General features: G+C 50.1%; 1 protein-coding gene across 1 annotated transcript; it reads left to right on the forward strand.

Annotated features, from left to right (window-relative positions):
• The first annotated feature begins 541 nt into the window (after positions 1-541).
• Positions 542-18,174, forward strand: PRRT1B (proline rich transmembrane protein 1B). Its single transcript, XM_036913546.2, has 4 exons — positions 542-867; positions 11,282-11,724; positions 12,360-12,503; positions 13,391-18,174. Exons 1-4 carry the CDS (start codon positions 858-860, stop codon positions 13,538-13,540), a joined length of 747 nt encoding a protein of 248 aa, XP_036769441.1. The 5' UTR covers positions 542-857; the 3' UTR covers positions 13,541-18,174.
• Positions 18,175-18,690: the final 516 nt, after the last annotated feature.

Here is an 18,690-nt window from a genome sequence, read left to right on the forward strand (position 1 = left end):
AGAGATTCCTGACAACTAGACGGCTAAATCATCAGTGCTTCCCAAGAAAAGGAGGAAATGTGAGCAGAAACACCTGAGGTGGAGTCAGCGACATCAAAGGGCCCTAAGGTAGAGCCAGCGGGCCCCTGGGGGGCCAGTCTTACTCAGGGCCATCCCAGCTTGAACTTGAACTCTTGGACCGCACCAACCATAAGCGGCTACATCCGGTTTCGGTTCTCAGAATGAGGCCTTTTGCTGAGCTTCAGTCTAGCAGCTAACAGTCGTCTATCCTACACGGACCAGCATTACTTATTTTTGGCTAGGCCAGACCTCATTCTTTCAAGGCAACGTCTGTAAGCCTGTGGTTTTGGCCGTTGGACGCTCCTTCTCCGCCCGCACCCCGCCTCGGAGCGCATTTCGGGTCCCTCCTGAATCTGTGTCCTCGGGGCATATTCCCAAAGGCCCCCGAAGAACTGTTGGTTTGCTTTGCGGCCTCCGTTCTTTCTCGTCGTAAGAAGTCCCCCACCCGCTGCTTTAAAATTCAGATTTCACATTGAAATACGCACTTCTGGCCTCTCTCGCTGGAAAAAATTAAAAAGCAGATCTGTGACTCCCTCGGTCCTTGTTGGCCGCAACTACGCCCAGCCGCGCGCCGCTCCGGCCCGGCCCGCGGCACCTGCGCCCCGCGCCCGGCCCCGCCCGCCTCCCTCCGCACCCGCCGCAGCGCCGCCTCGGCTCTCAGCCCTTCGCCCCACCCTGCCCGGCGGGCCCCCTCCGGCCGTCAATTATTAACCAGCCGCGCGGCCGGCACCAGGAAACCCGAGCCGCGGCCACAGCGGGGCCGGCCCGGCGCGGGGCGCGGGGGCCGCCGGCGGACCATGGAGGCAGGTAGGGCGGCGGCCGCCTGCGCACGCAGGGGCTCCGCGGGGCCCTGCGCTGGGACCCCCCGCCCCGGGGCTGGGGAGCCGGAGGCCGCCGGGGAAGGCGGAAAGTTCGGGCGGCTTTGGTCCCGCCCCTCCAGATCGGCGGGAGGCTCTGCCGGACCCGGGGGGCCGCGGGTGCCCGGAGCCCCGCACCCCGCGCCCCTTGCTCGGGCCGCGCGGCAGAACTTAGGGCGGAGGGCGGGGGGCCCGGGCCAGAGCGACGCGCGGACGGGGGGCCGCGGAGAGCCAACCTCCTGGAAGCCCGGCGGCCCCTCTGCTGGAGCGCGGCCCTGGGCGCGTCCCCGCCCTCGGCGCCCCGGGCTGGCGGGCGGGCGTGACGGCGAGGGGCCGGGGCCGCGGACAGTGCGCGCCCCTCGACCCCAGAACCCCCCAGATCTCCAGGACCCTACCCCCGGGGGACGCCGGCCGGGCCCAGCCGCCGCCACCCGAACCCCGATCTCCGCGGTGCCCCGATCCCCCAGCACCGCCCCTCCGCTACGGCTGGACTAACGTGCGGAGACTCGGGCGTCGGGAGCCCGGGACCCGGGGGCCAGCAGCCGTGTCCGCTCGGCGGCGCGCTCTTGGCGCTCGCGGCCGGGTGGGTGCCCGGGCCGGGTCGGGCCGCGGCGGGTTTTGCTACTGTAACCGGGGCAGGGGCTCCGGGCGCGCGTGCTGCGCCAGCTCCCTGCGTCTGGCCCGGCTCTGCCGTCTGTGAAATGGGGACGATGAGTAGCCGAGCGCCCCTGCGGGGGACCCGTGATACCGGGACGAAGCTCCCAGAGCGCGGCCTCTGCCCCCGGGGACTGTCCTCATTTTACAGACGAGGAAACTGAGGCATGGAGAGTTTGCTGCGGAGGCCCAGCCGGTTCAGGGTTAACGCAGGTGTAACGTCTATGCAGGCGGGGCCTGCACCGAATGCTCAAGGACGGCCCCTGCTGTCGTAGAGCCACCGAGGCTGTTCAGCGGAAGTCTCACCCACAGGCCTTCCACTCAGCAGCCCCGCAGGCACCTGAACCTGAGGAAGTCATGCATTTTCGTAGAGCCTGTGCGCAAAATTGTATTTCTGAGTCCAGAACACTGGTGCACAGAGGCACTCAGTAAAAACGTGTGGGATCGAATGCCTGGCCGGCTGGGACCCAGGGCCTTGGCGCTCTGGGTGGCCGCCTGGTGGATTTGGGCGGAGGGCTAAGTCCGGCAGCCAGCGCTGGGGCCTGGGGGGAAGGCCCCCGGCTGGACGCGCACAGGCCTGCTGGCTGCCCCCGCCTCCCTTCTGTCGGAGCTGCCTTGGCTCTAAAAACGCGCGCAGCCCTTGTCTGGGTGCAGGGAGGCTGGGAGCTGCCCTGGAAATCCTGAGGGCATCCGACAGGGACCCTTCCCGGGGTGAGGGTCAGGCAAGAACCCAGCTCTCAGGGTCACTTAAAGGTCACAACCTTTCTGACTTTCAGCGTGGACCTCACTTGTCACTGGCTTTCATTTCCCCTGCTTCTCAAATCCCCAAAGTGTCCGGGACACCCTTCCATCTTCCCCCCTCAGTCTCCCCGTGACCTCAGAGAACAGGAGCTAGCGTTAGTGGGTGCTGCTCACGGGCCAGCCCCTCACACTCACGCACTCCTTTAATCCCCGCCACACCCCCGGGAGCTGCTGGCCCCATTTTAAGGATGAAGAAACTAAGGAGGCGCAGGGAGGTGGAGCACAGGACTCCGTCCGGGTCAGCCTGGGGAGGAGCTGGGGCTGATGTGGCCGATCGCTCTTGACAGCCCCCTTCGCCTGCCCCTCCCCTCCCTGTGCTGCCAGGCCTCCGACCCCGCCTCCGGATGGCCTGCGCCATCTGTTTGTCCAGGTCCCTCTGCCCCTCTTCTGGCTCAGGCCATTGTCACCTTTCCCTTTAATCAGCCGCTGACTCCTTCCCCCTCTCCTGTCCTCATTCTGGTCACTTCCAGGGCTCCTGACACTGGCTGCCAGAGGAACCTGTCTTTGTTAGTTATCAGTTGGCTTGGGCTGCAAAACAAACCAATCCAAAACAGTGACTTAAAACGACAAGCATTTATTTTTTTCTCCTGATTTTGTAGGTCAGCTGGGTGTCTCTGCTTGTCAGGGCTGGGTGGTCTGGGGATTGGCAAGCAGCTGGCTGGGAGCCCCCATTCTCCTCCTTGCGGCTGCCCAGTGGGCCAGTTCTGGCTTCCTCACAATGGTGGCAGGGGGGTTCCCGGCAGCAAGGGGGCAAGCCCCAAAGCGCAAGGTTTTGGGTTTTGGTATTAGGCTTTTGCTGGCCTCGTCAAATGAGCTGGGCAGAGAACCTACCTCCTCTATTTTTACAAAAAGTCTGTGTAATCTGGTGTTATTTTCTTCTGTGAGTGATAGACTTTAGTAGTGAAACCATCTGAGCATAGTTTTCTTTTTGAAAAGGTTTTTGATAATAAAATTAATTTCTCTAGTAGATACAGAGCTATTCCGATTTCCGATTTCTTGTGTCAATTTTGAAGATCTGTATGTTTCAATAGATTTCTGTTTCATCTACATTGTGAGATTTTCTGGCATAAAGTTGTCCATAGTATTGTTATTATCCTTTTAATGTCTGTAGGATCTGTGATGATGGCCCCTTTTTCATTCCTGATGTGGTTATTTGTGTTCTCTTTTTTTTTTCGATTAAGTCAAGCTGGAGGTTTGTCAATTTTATCATTCTTTACAAAGAATTGTCTTTTGACTTTGTTAATTTTCCCTATTGCCTGTTCTCTGTTTTATGGATTTGTGTTCTTTAATATTTTTTTTATCCTTCTATTTGCTTTTGGTTCACCATGCTCTTTTTCCAGCATTCTAGGGTGGAACTTAGGGTCATTGATTTGAGATCATTCTTTCTAATGTAATCATTTAAAGCTATGAGTCTCCCTCTAAGAAACTGCTTTACCAGCATTTCACACATTTTTGAAATGTTGTTTTTTTCATTGTCTTTCAGTTCAAAATACTTTCTAATTAATGATTGTATTTTTGATCCACAAATTCTTTAGAAGTGTGTTGTTTAATTTCCAATGATGTGGCACTTCCCTAGGTATATTATTGTTATTGGTTTCTAACTTAATTCTGCTGTGGTCAAAGAATACAGTTTGAATGATCTGAATTATTTAAACATTGAGACATGTTTTATGACCCAGCATAGGCTCTATTCTGATGAATATACCTTGTGTCCTTGAAAATAATGTTATCTGCAGTTGCTGGTTGTAGTATTCTTTTTTAAATTTTATTAAGGTATCATTGATATACACTCTTATGAAGGTTTCACAAGAAAAACAATGTGGTTATTACATTTACCCTTATTATCAAGTCCCCCCATAACCCATTGCAGTCACTGTCAATCAGTGTAGTAAGATGCCACAGAGTCCCTATTTGTCTTCTCTGAGCTACACTATCTTCCCCATGACCCCACACACACCATGTGTACCAGTCATGATACCCCCCAGTCCCCTTCTACTTCCCTCCCCACCTGCCCTCTCCCACCCCTTCCCTTTGGTAACCGCCAGTCCGTTCTTGGAGTCTGTGAGTCTGCTGCTATTTTGTTCCTTCAGTTTTGCTTCAACATTATACTCCACAAATGAGGGAAATCATTTGGTATTTGGCTTTCTCTGCCTGGCTTATTTCACTGAGCATAATACCCTGTAGCTCCATCCCTGTTGTTGCAAATGGTAGGATTTGTTTCTTTCTTATGGTTGAATAGTATTCCATTGCGTGTATGTACCACCACTTTTTTATACATTCATCTGCTGACGAACACTTAGGTTGCTTCCATTTCTTGGCTATTGTAAATAGTGCTGCAATAAACATAGGGGTGCATATGTCTTTTTGAAACTGAGAAGTTGTTTTCCTTGGGTAAATTCCTAGGAGTGGAATTCCTGGGTCCAATGGTATTTCTATTTTTAGTTTTTTGAGGAACTTCCATACTGCTTTCCACAATGGTCGAACTAATTTACATTCCCACCAGCAGTGGAGGAGGGTTCCCCTTTCTCCACATCCTTGCCAGCATTTGTTGTTCCTAGTCTTTTCGATGCTGGCCATCCTTACTGGTGTGAGGTGATATCTCAATTCAGTTTTAATTTGCATTTCCCTGATGATTAGTGATGTGGAGCATCTTTTCATGTGCCTGTTGACCATCTGAATTTCTTCTTTGGAGAAGTGTCTGTTTATATCCTCTGCCCATTTTTTAATAAGGTTATTTCCTTTTGTGTGTTGAGGCATGTGAGTTCTTTATATATTTTGGATGTTAACCCCTTGTTGGATAAGTCATTTACAAATATATTCTCCCATACTGTAGGATGCCTTTTTGTTCTGTTGATGGTGTCCTTTGCTGTACAGAAGATGTTTACTAGATGTAGTCCCATTTGTTCATTTTTTATTTTGTTTCCCTTGCCTGAGGAGATGTGTTCAGGAAAAAGTTGCTCATGTTTATATTCAAGATATTTTTGCCTATGTTTCCTTCCTTCTATGAGTTTTATGGCTTCATGACTTACATTCAGGTCTTTGATCCATTTCGAGTTTACTTTTGTATATGGGGTTAGACAATAATCCAGTTTCATTCTCTTGCATGTATCTGTCCAGTTTTGCCAACACCAATTGTTGAACAGGCTGTCATTTCCCCATTGTATATCCATAGCTCTTTTATCATATATTAATTGGCCATACATGTGGGGTTTATATCTGGGCTCTCTATTCTGTTCCATTAATCTATGAGTCTATTCTTGTGCCAGTACCAAATTGTCTTGATTACTGTGGCTTTATACTAGAGCTTGAAGTTGGGGAGCGTAATCCCCCCAGCTTTATTCTTTGTTCTTAAGATTGCTTTGGCTATTGTGGATCTTTTGTGGTTCCATATGAATTTTAGAACTGTTTGCTCTAGTTCGTTGAAGAATGCTGTTGCTATTTTGATAGGAATTGCATTGAATCTGTAGATTGCTTTAGGCAGGATGGCTGCTGGTTGTAGTATTCTACGAACATCAGTTGGATCAAGATGGTTTATAATATTGTTCAGATCATCTATATCCTTACTGATATTTTGTCTAGTTGGTCTATCAGCTGCTGTAAGAAGAGGATTAAAATCTTCTATAATTGTATAATTCATGTGTTTCTCCCTTTAGCTCTATCAATTTTTGTTTCATGTATATTGGAGTTCTCTCGTGAGGCACATGTGTGTTTATAATTGCTATGCCTTCCTTGTGGATTGTCCCTTTACTCATTATGAAATGTTCTTCTTTGTTGCTGGTAATACTCTGTCTTGAAGTCTATTGTATCTGATATTAAAACAGCCATTCTAGCCTTTTTTGCTTACTATTTGTATGGTATATCTTTTTCACCCATTTACTTTCAATCTATCTGTGTCTTTATATTTAAAGTGTGTCTATTGTAGGTAGCTTGGAGGTCTTGGTTTTTATTTATTTTGTCAAACTCTGCTTTTTAATTGGAATGTTTAGACCACCAACATTTAATGTTATTATTCATATGGCTGCATTTAAATTTATACTTTTATTATTGTTTTCCCTTTGTCCCCTTGTTTAATTCCTCTGGTTTCTCTCTTTGTCTCATTCTTCCCCTCTGCCCCCACCCCCACACTTTTGGGTATTTTTTAGTATTCCATTTTAATTCATCTCTGGGTGTGTGTTGGTTACATATCTTCATTTTTTTTTTTTTAGTGGTTGCTGTAGGGATTACAATACACATCTAACTTTTCAGTCTAGTTGGAGTTAATATTGTATCACTTCCAATAAAATGTAGAACCTTGTAAAACTATGTCTCTTTACCCTCACCTCCATGCATTAAGCTTTATGTTCTTACTTTTCCTGTGTAGTACATCCACACATGTTGAAAACTTACCAAAAAATATAATTTTTATATAATCAAAATATATTTTATACATTTTGCTTTCAACAGTCATACATATACTACAGAATTTAAGAGAAAAAATAATCTTTTATGTTTATCCCCATAATTTAAATATCTATTGCTCATCTTTCATTCCTGAATTTCCAAGTTTACCTCTAGAATCATTTCTTTTCAGCCCAGAGAACTTTTGTTTAGCTTTTCTGTTATGGAAGACCTCTAGCAAGGAACCTTCCTCATTTTCTTTCATCTGAGTATGCCTTTATTTTGCTTGTGGTAGACAGACCTTGAGTCAGTTGATCTTAAAATACAGGGATTATCTGGGTGGGTCTGATCTAATCAGGTGAGTCCTTTAAAAGCAGAGAAAGATCTCGCTCTGGTAGCAGAAGGGGAGACAGAGAATTTTGAAGCCTGAGAAGGACCTGATGTGTCATTCCTGGCACCAAAGCTGGAGAGGTTCCCCGGGAAGGACCGTGAGCGGCTTCTGGGAGCAGGAAGCCTCAGATGCACAGAACTAAAATTTGCCAGCAACTTGAATGGACTTGGAAGTAGATTCCCTAGACCTCCAGAGAAGAGCCCATTCTGACTGACACCTTGATATTGGCCTCATAAGACCTTGAGCTGAGCCACCTGGAATGTCTGGCTACATATCTGTGAGCTAATACAAGAGTGTTTCAGTTATTTATTTTCCAATTTTTTAAAATTTTGGTAAGATGCACATACCATAAAATTTTTTCATGTTAACTATTTTTGAGTTACAGTTCAGTGGTACTACATGCATTCCCATTGTTGTGCAGCCATCGCCACCGTCCATCTCCAGAGCTCTTTCCATCTCCCAAACTAAAACTCTGTTCCCATCAAACACCCCCCATTCCCCCTCCCTCAGTCCCTGGCCCCCACCATCCTGTCTCTGAGTTTGGGTGACTCCAGAGACCTCACGTCAGTGGACTCCTGCAGTATTGGTCTTTTGTGACTGGCTTATTTCCCTGAGCATAATGTCCTCAAGGTTCACCCAAGCTGTGGCAGGTGTGAGGATTTCCTTCCTTTTTAAGACCCAATAACATTCTGTTGTATGGATAGGCCAGACCCCCATTTGTGGACACTTGGGTTGCTTCCTCCTTTGGGCTGTTGTGAATAATGCTATGTACAAGAGTGTGCAAATATCTCTTCGAGCCCTTGCTTTCAATTTTTTTGGGTATATACTCAGAACTGAAATTATTGGTTCATCTAGAAATCCTACTTTTAGTTTTCTGAGGAACTGCCATTATGTTTTCCATGGCAGTGGCACCATCTTATGTTCCTACCAGCAGTGCCCAAGGGTTCCAGATTCTCCCCATCCTCGCCTCTCAGTCTGTTTTTTGTAGTCATTATAATGGGTGTGAGGCAGATGGGGTGGTGTTTTAAGGCACTACATTTGTGGTAGTTTGTTATACAACAATAGAAAATGAACTTTAGTCCTGAAGGACATTTTTTTTTTAGATTCTGGTTTCTGGGTGGAGGGTCCTTTCCTTTCAGTATGGTGAGATGCTGATCTCCTGTCTTCTGGCCTCTGTTGTCTATTGAAAATCCATGGAAATTCAAGTGGTTGTTCCCCTATATATAATGTCTCATTTTTTTCCTGCCTTTTTTCAAGCCTTTATTATTATCTTTGGTTTTGAAAAGTTTTATGGTGATGTATTTAGGCACAGTTTTCTCACAGGGTCCCTGTTTTGGATTTTCCAAGCTTTCTGAATCTGTGAATTTGTCTTTCACCAAATTGGGGAAGTTTGCAGCCATTATTACTTCAAATATATTTTTTCCCCAAATCTCTCCTGGGACTTCACTGACCCATACCTTAGACCTTCTTGTTACCACCCAGGGCCCCGAGGCCCTTCCACCCCCCCTTTCCTTGAGTCCTGGTCTCCTGATTGGTTATCTTCAAGTTCACTGATTTTTCTGTTACTTCCGTTCGGCTATTGAGGCCAACCTGTGAATTTTTTCAGATATAGGTTTTCGTTGAACATTTCCATTCAATGCCTTTTTTTTTTAAAACTTTCTAATTCTTTGTTGAGGACTTATTTCAAGTGTATTCATCTTTACCTCATGGTGTGTATGATGGCTGCTTTTCCTGGTAATTCCAACAGGTAGGTCATCCTGCTATCTCCCGGGGGTGGACTGTGGAATTCCTCGGTTCCTGTCTTCTCCAAGGAAAGAATTCAGCGGAGAGAGCCCAGGCCCAGGGAGAGGTGAAGCTCCAGTCGGTTCTCGTTTAGCAAAGCGAACGGAAAGCGCTCCAGAGGCAGAGGCTGCCGAGCCCCAGGCAGGGGGCCACTTGCTGAGTGTTACCTTGTGTCTTGTACTGGGGGCATTTGGTTTCCTCCCTCCCGTCTGTGAAAGGCCCACTATCTTGTGGATGTCTCCTCCCCCACCTTCAGCCTCTGTGAGGTTTGTGTTGTCATTCTTTCCATGAGCATCAAAGAGAAACCCAGGGTGGGGCCGTAAACCACAGTGTAAATGATTTAATAACGGTGCTATGATGGCCTCAGGGTCATCAGCGAAAAGGTCTTCTTAAGTGCCAAAATTGGAATGTCTCAGTGACCCGTATCTTTGGCTTATCCGTTTGTGCTGGACGGCAAAGGGGGTGCTCTAGGGGAGACAGGGAGGTCGGAGGGTGGGGACCGGGCAGCCTGCCACCCTCCTTCCTCTGCCGCTGCTGGTGGCCATCTAACTGTTACTCAGACAATCCCAGGGTTGACCTCTGTTGTCTTTTCCCTAGAGGACTCGTCACATCTTCCTGATTCTTTGTATGACTTTCGATTGTGTCTTGGACATTGTGACAAAATTATATAGATTCTCAGTGCCGTTATAACTCTCAGGAAGAAGTTGATTTGTTTTGTTTTAGCAGGCAAGCCACCCAGTTTCAGATCACAAGTTCTGTCTTGCCTTCTGTGAATGAACGGTGTTTCCAGTTTGGGTCCAGTTTTTTCCTCCTGCCCATACCTCCCTTCCTTCCTTGGTGTTATTGACATAACATTATATTAATTTCAGGTGAACAGCATCACTCCATGTTTGTATATATTGCATAATGATCACCACAAAAGTGCAGTTAACATCCATCACCACACATGAACAAAATGTTTGTTTATCTCATGACAAGAACTTTCAAGATCCACTCTCCCACCTACTTTGAAATATGCAGCACAGTTTTAACTACAGTCACCATGCTGTACAATCCATTCCGGGGACTTATCTGTTTATAACTGGAAGTTTGTACCTTTTGATCCCTTTGCCCATTTCTCCCGTTCCCCACCTCAGGCGACCAATCTGTATGGATGAACTTTTTTTAATTTTAAGATTCCACATATAAGTGAGACAGTAGGATCTTTGTCTTTCTCTGACTTATTTCACTCAGGGTAATACCCTCAAGGTCCATCCATGTTGTCACAAATGGCAAGATTTCGTTCTTTTCTATGGTCAAGTAATATTTCATTGTGTGTGTGTCTGTGCGCGCGTGTGATTGTGTATATATATATATAGATAGATAGATAGATTTGTGCATTTTTTTATCCATTCATCTGTTAGTAGACACTTCACCTTGTTTCCATGTCTGGGCTATTATAAATAATGCTGTAATTAACAACAGGGGTGCAGATAGCTTTTCAAATTAGTGTTTTCATTTTCTTTGGCTAAATACCCAGAAGTGGAATCATATGGTAGTTCCATCTTTAATTTTTTCGGGAACCTTCATACTGTTTCCATGGTGGTTGCACCAATTTACATGCCCGCCAACAGTATGCAAGGGTTCCCTTTTCTCCACATCCTCAGTCACATTTGTTATATCTTGTCTTTTTGATACTAGCCCTTCTGACAGGTGTGAGGTGATATGTGACTGATTTTCTGTACGGATGGTCTATCTATTGAAATAAACGGTGTATTAAAGTCCCCTGTTATTATATTGCTGTTTCCCCCTTTAGTTCTGTCAATATTTGCATTAGGTATTCAGGTGCCCGTATGGTGGGTGCATAAACATTTGCAAATGTCAGATCCTCTCGTTGGATCACCGTTTTTTCTGTGAAGGTCTTGGAGATTTCCTCGGGTTTATTCTTAGTGCCTCAAGGGTTGCCATGCGGGTGCACATGGGATCCTGGCTTCTCTGGGATGCGCTGGGCAGATGCGCCTCCCCTGGCCCAGTGTGTGGGGTGCAGGGCCCTGGGGGCGGGACTACCCTCCAGCAGAGCCTAAACCGAGGGCCGTGGGGCGCGTCAAGGTCTGCGTTCCATCGCAGCTCTGCCGCGCACTGGCCGTGTGACCACCAGCAGGACATGTCACCTCTCTGAGCCTCAGTTTTCTTGCCGCCTGTGGCACTTTGGGTAGATTCCTCGAGGGCCTGTCTGGAGAGCGCTGAGCACAGGGCACGCGGGGGTCAGGGTGCGCGTGGTCCCTGTGCCTGTTTCCTCGGGGCGGGGTGTCTGGGGGCTGGGGGAGGTCACGCGGGTCGGCAGCCTCCTGCGCCTCACGGCCCTGCCATTTCTTCCCAGGAGCCGAAGCGAAGGGGCGCGGCCCCGTGGCTCCCGAGCCCCCCCAGAGCCCCGCGCTGCCGCGGCTGCCGCGCCGCCCGCAGCTCCTGGACGAGGACGGAGGGCCCTGCGTGGAGGTGGCCGCAGACGCAGCCCCTGAAGACCCCCAGGCCGACCCGCGGGCCTCGGCCTCCGCGGCGCCCCTTGCCCAGGCCGAAGCCGAGGCCGCGGGCGAGGCCAGGCCGGGGCCCAAGGTGGCAGCCGGTGGCGTCCCCGACATCGGCTTCGTGGGCGAGCCCCCGCCCTACGCACCGCCCGACCCCAAGGCTGTGCACCTGCTCTACCCGCCCTTCCCGCAGGGGCCGCTGCTCCTCCAGCCCGCGCCCTCGCCGCAGGCCCTGTACCCCCCGCCCGCGCCCCTGTACCCCGGGCCCGCGCCGCCGCTGCTCGCGCCCTTCGCGGTGGTGAGTGTGCTGCGGCCCCCAGCGCCGGCCCCGCCCCGCGCCTCACTCCTGCCTGCTTTGGGGAGCTGGGCCCCCAGGTGACCGGCGGCACCATAAGCACCCTCTGCAGAGGGGCTTCCGTGCCCAGAGAAGGGAGAAACTGCCTTTGCCTGGGGAGAAGGCGAGCCTGGAAATCTTCCCAGAAGTTGGGGTGTGTGAGCTGGGTTCTGAGGGATGAATAGGAGAGTTCAGGCAGAGAAGAGAGAAGGCAGGCCCTCTGGGCAGGGGGCACAGCACAGGCGTGGAGGGTGGCCAAGCCTGGTGTGTTCTCAAACGGCAGTGGGGAGGGGAGGCTAGGAAGGTGGGGTTCCCTGTGAGGAGCCCCAGGACCTTTGGGCAGGAGATGAGTTGATTAGACTTTTTAGAAAAACAAACAGTGCCCTGGGCTGTCTGTGGGGAAGGACTTAGAGCCCGGTGAGGACGTGCAGCCAGGCTGGACCCCGGACTAGACCAGAACCCAGAGGACTCCTGCGGGCTGGTGACAGGGGCGCTGCAGGGCAGAGGGGGGCCTGGGCCTGGGCCCTCAGTGACCTGCCGCCGGCTGGGTGGGCGTGGGGCGTGGACGGCATGACCCGCCTCGGCCTCTGCCCCCACAGTGCAGCAGCCCTGGGGCTGGCGTGCCAGCCCCTGCCATGGTGGAGCACAGGCCCCCGCCCAAGGACTACATGACAGAGTCCATCCTGGTGACCTTCTTCTGCTGCCTGCTCACCGGCGTCGTCGCCTTCGTGTACTCCCATGAGGTAAGGGTGTGCAGCGCCTGCTGTCCCAGGCCTGGGGCCCCCCAGCCCCTTCCCCGGCAGCTAGGGCTCCGGAGAGCAGTAGGAATGGGGAGACCAGTCGTCTGTGGGGCCCTTGCCCCTCCTGGCTGGCACCCTGCCTCCTCCTGGCTCTGCCCCTGCCGCTCGAGATCTGCTCTGGAAGGCTCTGCCTCTGTGGTTGGCAGGGAAGGTGTGGGTGCTTGATCAGGCTCGGGGACTCCTTCCGGGGGTCTGTGTCCCGTGGAGTAGAGAAGTCGTCCATCCATCTGCCCGTCTTGTACCCATCCACCTCTGTCCATCTGTCCCCCGGCCCCCGCCTCTCCATTCTTCCATTCATGAAGTCTCCTATCTGTCTACACCCCTACCCATCCCCAGGCAGGGCTCGGCGCTGGGCTCCCTGATGCCAGCGTCAGGATGTGCTGACAGACAGAGCAGGCAGGCCTCTGGCGGCCCGTGTCCAAGGCCGACCTGTCCTAGCCCCCTCCCCCAGGTCAATCTCCGCGGCCGCAGGCCCGCCCTGTGCAGGTGGAAGACAGCTCTCGAGGCGCAGACGTGGGATTCTGGGGGCCACTGCTTGCCTGTGTCTGTGTGGCCCTGGGCAGGTCACTTAACCTCTCTGAGCCTTTGTTCCCTCATCTGCAAAGCGGGAGCAACCACGACCCTAATTTCAGGGGTGTGGTGAGGAGTGTAGGGGATGAGGCGACGGGTGTTGATCCGTGCCAGGCCCACAGCAAGTCCCCAGCCGCCGACGGTTCCCCCACCTCTTCGGGGATGTCGGTTTCCAGGCTGTGCACTGCAGCCTCGACCTGGCGGTGCTGCCCCGGGAGGCCGTGGGGTCTCCGTGTCCGCCCAGCCCGCTCTCCTTGCAGACTCGCGCCGCCCTGAGGAGAGGGGACCTGGCCCAGGCCGAGGAGGCCTCCCGCAAGGCCCGCTGGCTCGTGCTCTTCAGCCTGCTGTTCGGGGTCTTCGTGTCCACCAGCTGGGTCATCTACGTGGCGGTGGCACTCCACGTCCCCTGAGGCCTGGCGGCGCCTCTGGGGACGCCGGGATGCCAAGGGACACCCAGTCTGGCCAGACTCTTTCTGTGGACCTTGACCACCGCCAGTGGCCATCTGTTGCCTACAGGGGAGACCCAGGGGCCAGAGAAGGGTGGGGTTTGCGGCCCTCGCACACCTGGGGCCGGGCCTCAGCCTCTACAGATGGCCTCGGGCAGTGTCCTAAACTGAGGTGGCCCCGGGGCCAGGCCCAGCTGTGGGATGGGAGCCCCATTTCCTCCGTGCCTCCTCCAGAGGTCTTCCTGGGACCGTGCGGAAGGGGCCCCCGTGAGCCCGGCCTTCACCGCGCCCCTAGGAGGCCATCAGAGAGGCCGGAGCGCTCACCGTCCTCGGGGCCGTTTGGAAGGACATCGGGAACGTGGCCTCCTCCCGCCTCCAGCCCAGCGGGGTGATGGCAGGCCTGAGGAGCTGCTCTGCCTTCCTCCCTGCAGGGCAGTTGAGGGGGTGGCCTCCTCTCCTCTCCTCGGCAGCTCCTGGCGGGTTGTTCTGCACCCCACCCCTGGGCCCAGGCTCCCCGCATGCTGAGTCCACGTTCAGAACCCAAGGCTGCTTTGTCTGGTCAATAAATGAAAGCAGTGCCCTGGGCTGGGCTTCACGTCGCTGTTTCCTGGCTCACTTTCAGGGCGACCGGCCACCTCTGTCCACAGCTGGGCTCTGGGCCCCTGCGCCTGCCCTCCGGGAGATGCTGTCGTGCAGAGCAGCTCCGGCGAGGATCTGTTTGTGCCCACACTGTATGGCTGCTGCTCCCTAGACCCACTTCTCCCGGGGCTGCTTTGCTAGAAACTTCTCTCCCCTCCATACCGCCTCCTGGCTTCTGCTTACCACCACTTTCTGCCTGTCTTTCAGCTCTGACCCATCCCTGGAGGGTCAGCTGGGTTCCCCTGTGGTGGAGGCCACCCTGGTTGGGACGTGCTGTCCCCCGGGTTGCCCCGAGGCTGCTGCATGCTGTATATTGGTGCCCTTGCACCAGATACCAGGCACCCCCGTCCGGTCACTGTGGTCCTGAGAGTGGCACTCTGTCTGAACAAGATTCAGAACTTGGGGTGGTGGATGGGGCCCAGGGACTGAGGGCACAGCGGGGCTCTGCAGCCCCATTAGGGGTGTCATCATTGCAGTAGCTCTCTTGGCTTCCCCAGTCCCCGCTCCCAAGGACAGTCCTTGCCTTCACAGGTTCTCTGGTTTCTTGAGGAACCTGGGTTTTCCCCATCTGTAAAGTGGGGTAACACCCCAGCTGCCTCTGGAGTTGTGGGTGCCCAGCATGGTACCTGGCCTGCAGGGGGCGACCAGCCTGTGGGGGGCTGAGGCGGGGTTTTTGTAGGGCCTTACAGGCCTAAGGCAGTGGGGAGCAGGGAGTCAGGGTCTTCCAGGAGCTTCAGGGCAGCAGGAATCCCAGCCAGCAGAGAGGGGGCTCCATTAATGGCGTTTTCCTGTGGAGGGGCCCGAGCTTTCACCCGATTCTCAAAGGGGTCCTTGATTCAATGAGCAAAAGCCATCTGCTCATTGCAGATGGAAGAGGCCCCGGTTGAGCCATAAAAGATCAACAGCTCATGTTAAATCAGGGGCTTTCTGTGCACCCCGTGTGCCGCCCACAGTCCTGGCAAGGCGGCTGGAGCACGAGGACAGCCCAGCCCAGCCCTGGGGGTGCTCGGGGAGCTGGAGGGACTCGGATGAAGAAGTGAGGGGCAACTGCTTGGAGATCAAGACATGGCCTGTGTCCTAGAGCCCTGGGCTGGTCCCGAATTAGAATATGAAACACTGAACTGCATAATAGCCACAGAAAAGGAGGAAGCCATTTTTTAGGGACCAATAGATGCCAAAAAGCATTTGGTAGAACCAGATAGCTACAGCTCTTCTTACTAAAATGATAAGTAAAATCAGAATAGAAAGAATCATCTAGATCCGTGTTCCTTGAATTAAGTATATAAGAGACGCCAGGGAAAGCTCATGAAAACGCAGCTCTGTTTCAGTAAGTAGGGCCTGAGATTCTGCATTTCCAATGAGCTCCCAGTGACGCTGAAGTTGGCACATGAAACCACAGCAAATGGCACATTAGGTGGGAAACGGTTAAGACCATTAAAAATCATTATAACCGGGATCAAGCCAGGGATGCCCCAGTGTCTTTATTCAGCATGGCTTTGAGGTTCTAGCCAGTGTAAAAATAACAAGGTGAAATGTGTATGAAAACTGGAAGAGACAAAATGATTCCCTAGAATATCTAAAAGTCAATGGAAAAATTAGAACTAATAAGAGAACTCAGGAAAGTGGGTTCAATAGCCACAAACAATAGCCAATAGCAATAATGAAAAGCAGAAGAAAACTGAAAATTACACTCACAAGTATGATAAATTCCTAGACTTTATTGTTTTTAACAAGAAAGATCCAGATGCAAATGAAGAAAAATTTTTTTTTAATTAGCAAAAGACAGAAAAAACTGGACAAAATACCTGGATAGGAAGATAAAATATCATGAAAATATCTAGTCTTCTTAGAGATGTAATGAAATTCCAACAAGAGAACCAAGCTTTTAAAACTATGACAAAAATGTTTTAAAGAATTAATATAAAAGGAAATGTACAAAAATTACTAATAATTTTTTTTAAGTTTAATGAGGGGGGCTCCCTTCACCAGACATTGAAACTTGCACAAAGTTGCAATAGTCAAGAGAGAATGGCTTTTTTTCATATACATCAGTGAAAAATGTTATAAAGGCCAGAGAACATTCCAAGTATGTACGGGAAGTTGACATCTGATCAAAATGGCATTTTATTTGAGGTGAAGAGAGCTCATAAATTAAAGCAGAGTTGACTCTCTGGTTGGAAAAACTAATCGCATATTGTATGCAAAAATCAATTTTAGATGGATTAAAGAGCTAAGTGTAAAATTAAGCTCATTAATAACTGCAGAAAGTGTAGGAGAATATTTGCATAACTTCAGGGTGTGGGGCAATAAAGAAAGGGAAGTCTGTAAACATCTGGAAAAACATGGAAAGATGGAGAGATTTGAGTTCTACTTCTGAGGAAAGTACAGATTTAAGCCATGAGAGGACTTTCAGTTACCAGATTGAATGCATCCGGAGCCGGGGGTGACTCAGCACATTCCTTCCCATGAAGTACTGCTGGGTGTGTATTACTCGGTCCTTATGGAAAGTAGATCGATGACATTGGTCATGTATGTACCACATATTTACATGCATGTAAGTGGAAAGAAAGCACAGAGTCTTACGAGTGGGATGTATTCCAAACTGCTGGCCGTGGCTACCTTTGGGCAGGGAATGGTTCTGGGAGGACTTGTGCAAATACATTGCTTGAGCTTTAAAACACAGATGTCCTTGTGTGTTGTGTATTAAAAAATAACTGAAAAAAAAAAGTGTGTGCCTTTTGACCCAGTGATTCTAGTTTTAGTATTCACAGTAGTGAAAAATCAGTCTGTTTTCCTGAAGCTCCCAGTCCGATGGGGAAGACAGACATTTATCAGATGGAATAATTGCCAACTGTGCTGATGGGCCAGGAAGGAGAGGAAGCTCACAGCCAATTGGAAATGTTGGGTGTAACTGAGAGAAAACTGATTAAATCAGGGTGCCTGCCCCCTTATTCCAGAGATGTTAGAATATGTGCCTTAGAATCACTCTAATGTGACACAGGGGTTTTTGACCCGAGAAAGTGGTAAAGAAAGGCTTTCCTGAGCAAGTTGTGAATAGGTTACCGCTGCGATCCAGTGAGAGGTTCTGAAGTCCGTCCCAAAGTGGTATTGTTCTGGATTCCCATAGCTGCTCCCACACTCACCAACCCACGGCATTTGTCAGTCATTTAAAGCTGTCATATATTTCCCTGTGGCTCGTTTGCATTTCTCTGCTGACTAATGATGTTGAGCCTTGTATATGTGTCTGTTATTTGAGGCTCTCTCTGTATTATATACCTGTGCAAGTCCTGTGCCCATTTTAGTGCGGATTGTCTTTTTCTGATCAATGTAGAGTTCTTTACTCTAGACGAGAGTCCTGTGTTAAACAGGTATTGCAAATATCCTTTCCCACTTTGGAGCTTCCCTTTTCACTCTTATTGGTGTCATCTAATGAAAAGAAGTTCTCAATTTTAATACATTCAAATTTATCTTTTCTGGATTTTTTGGATTCAAGATGGCGGAATAGCAAGGCAAGACAGAAACCTCCTCCCAAAAACACATAAAAGAGGAAAATAAAGCAAATGTAACTAGACCTGAAAACAACCTGAAGACTGCAGAGCAGACCCCCCACACCTGAGGAGGAAGGGGGGCCACACGGGAGGGGCCGGAAAGCTCAGCAGAGACATGGAATACAGAGGGAGAAGCACAGACTCCCTGACAGGATGAGCGGGCGGAGGAATTCGATCCAAACATTACAAGACAGAACCCCAGAAAGAGGGCTAAATGAAACAGAAACCACCAGTCTTCTTGATAAACATTTAAAAATAAAAGTCATAAACATGCTCACAGATTTACAGAAAAGTATTCAATATTTCAGGGAGGACATCAACAAAGAGATAGAAAACCTGAAAAAGAGCCACTCAGAGATGAAGATACAAAATCTGAAATGAAACATACAGTGGAGGGATTTAAAAATAGATTAGATCATGTAGAGGAGATGGTAAATGAAATAGAAATTAGAGAACAGGAAAAAAAGATGAGGAACAGAGAAAAAAGGATCTCTAGGAACAAAAGAATGAATGATAAGAGAGCTGTGTGACCAATCCAAACACAATACCAGAAGGAGAAGAGAAAGACAAGAGGACAGAAAGTATCTTTAAGGAAATCATTGTTGAAAACTTCCCCAATGTGAGGAAGGAAATAGACATTCTGATCATGGAAGCACAGAGATCCCCTAACAAAAGAAACCTCAGGAAGACAATACAAAGACATATAATAATTAAAATGGCAAAGGTCAAGGATAAGAACAGAGTGTTGAAAGCAGCCAGGGAGAGAAAATAGACCACATGCAAAGGAAAACCCATCAGGCTATCAGAAGATTTCTCAACAGAAACTCTACAGGCCAGAAGGGAGTGGCATGATGTATTTAATGTACTGAAACAGAAGGACCTCCAACCAAGAATCCTCGACCTGGCAAGATTATCATTTAAATTTGA

Source organism: Manis pentadactyla, chromosome 3, assembly GCF_030020395.1.
Source record: "Manis pentadactyla isolate mManPen7 chromosome 3, mManPen7.hap1, whole genome shotgun sequence".
NCBI lineage: Eukaryota > Metazoa > Chordata > Mammalia > Pholidota > Manidae > Manis > Manis pentadactyla.

Excerpts from the sequence above, each read along its gene's own strand:
- PRRT1B (XM_036913546.2), top strand. Across the intron at positions 11,725-12,359 it reads TGCTCGCGCCCTTCGCGGTG|TGCAGCAGCCCTGGGGCTGG; the intron begins GTGAGTGTGCTG and ends CTGCCCCCACAG. Across the intron at positions 12,504-13,390 it reads CCTTCGTGTACTCCCATGAG|ACTCGCGCCGCCCTGAGGAG; the intron begins GTAAGGGTGTGC and ends CTCTCCTTGCAG.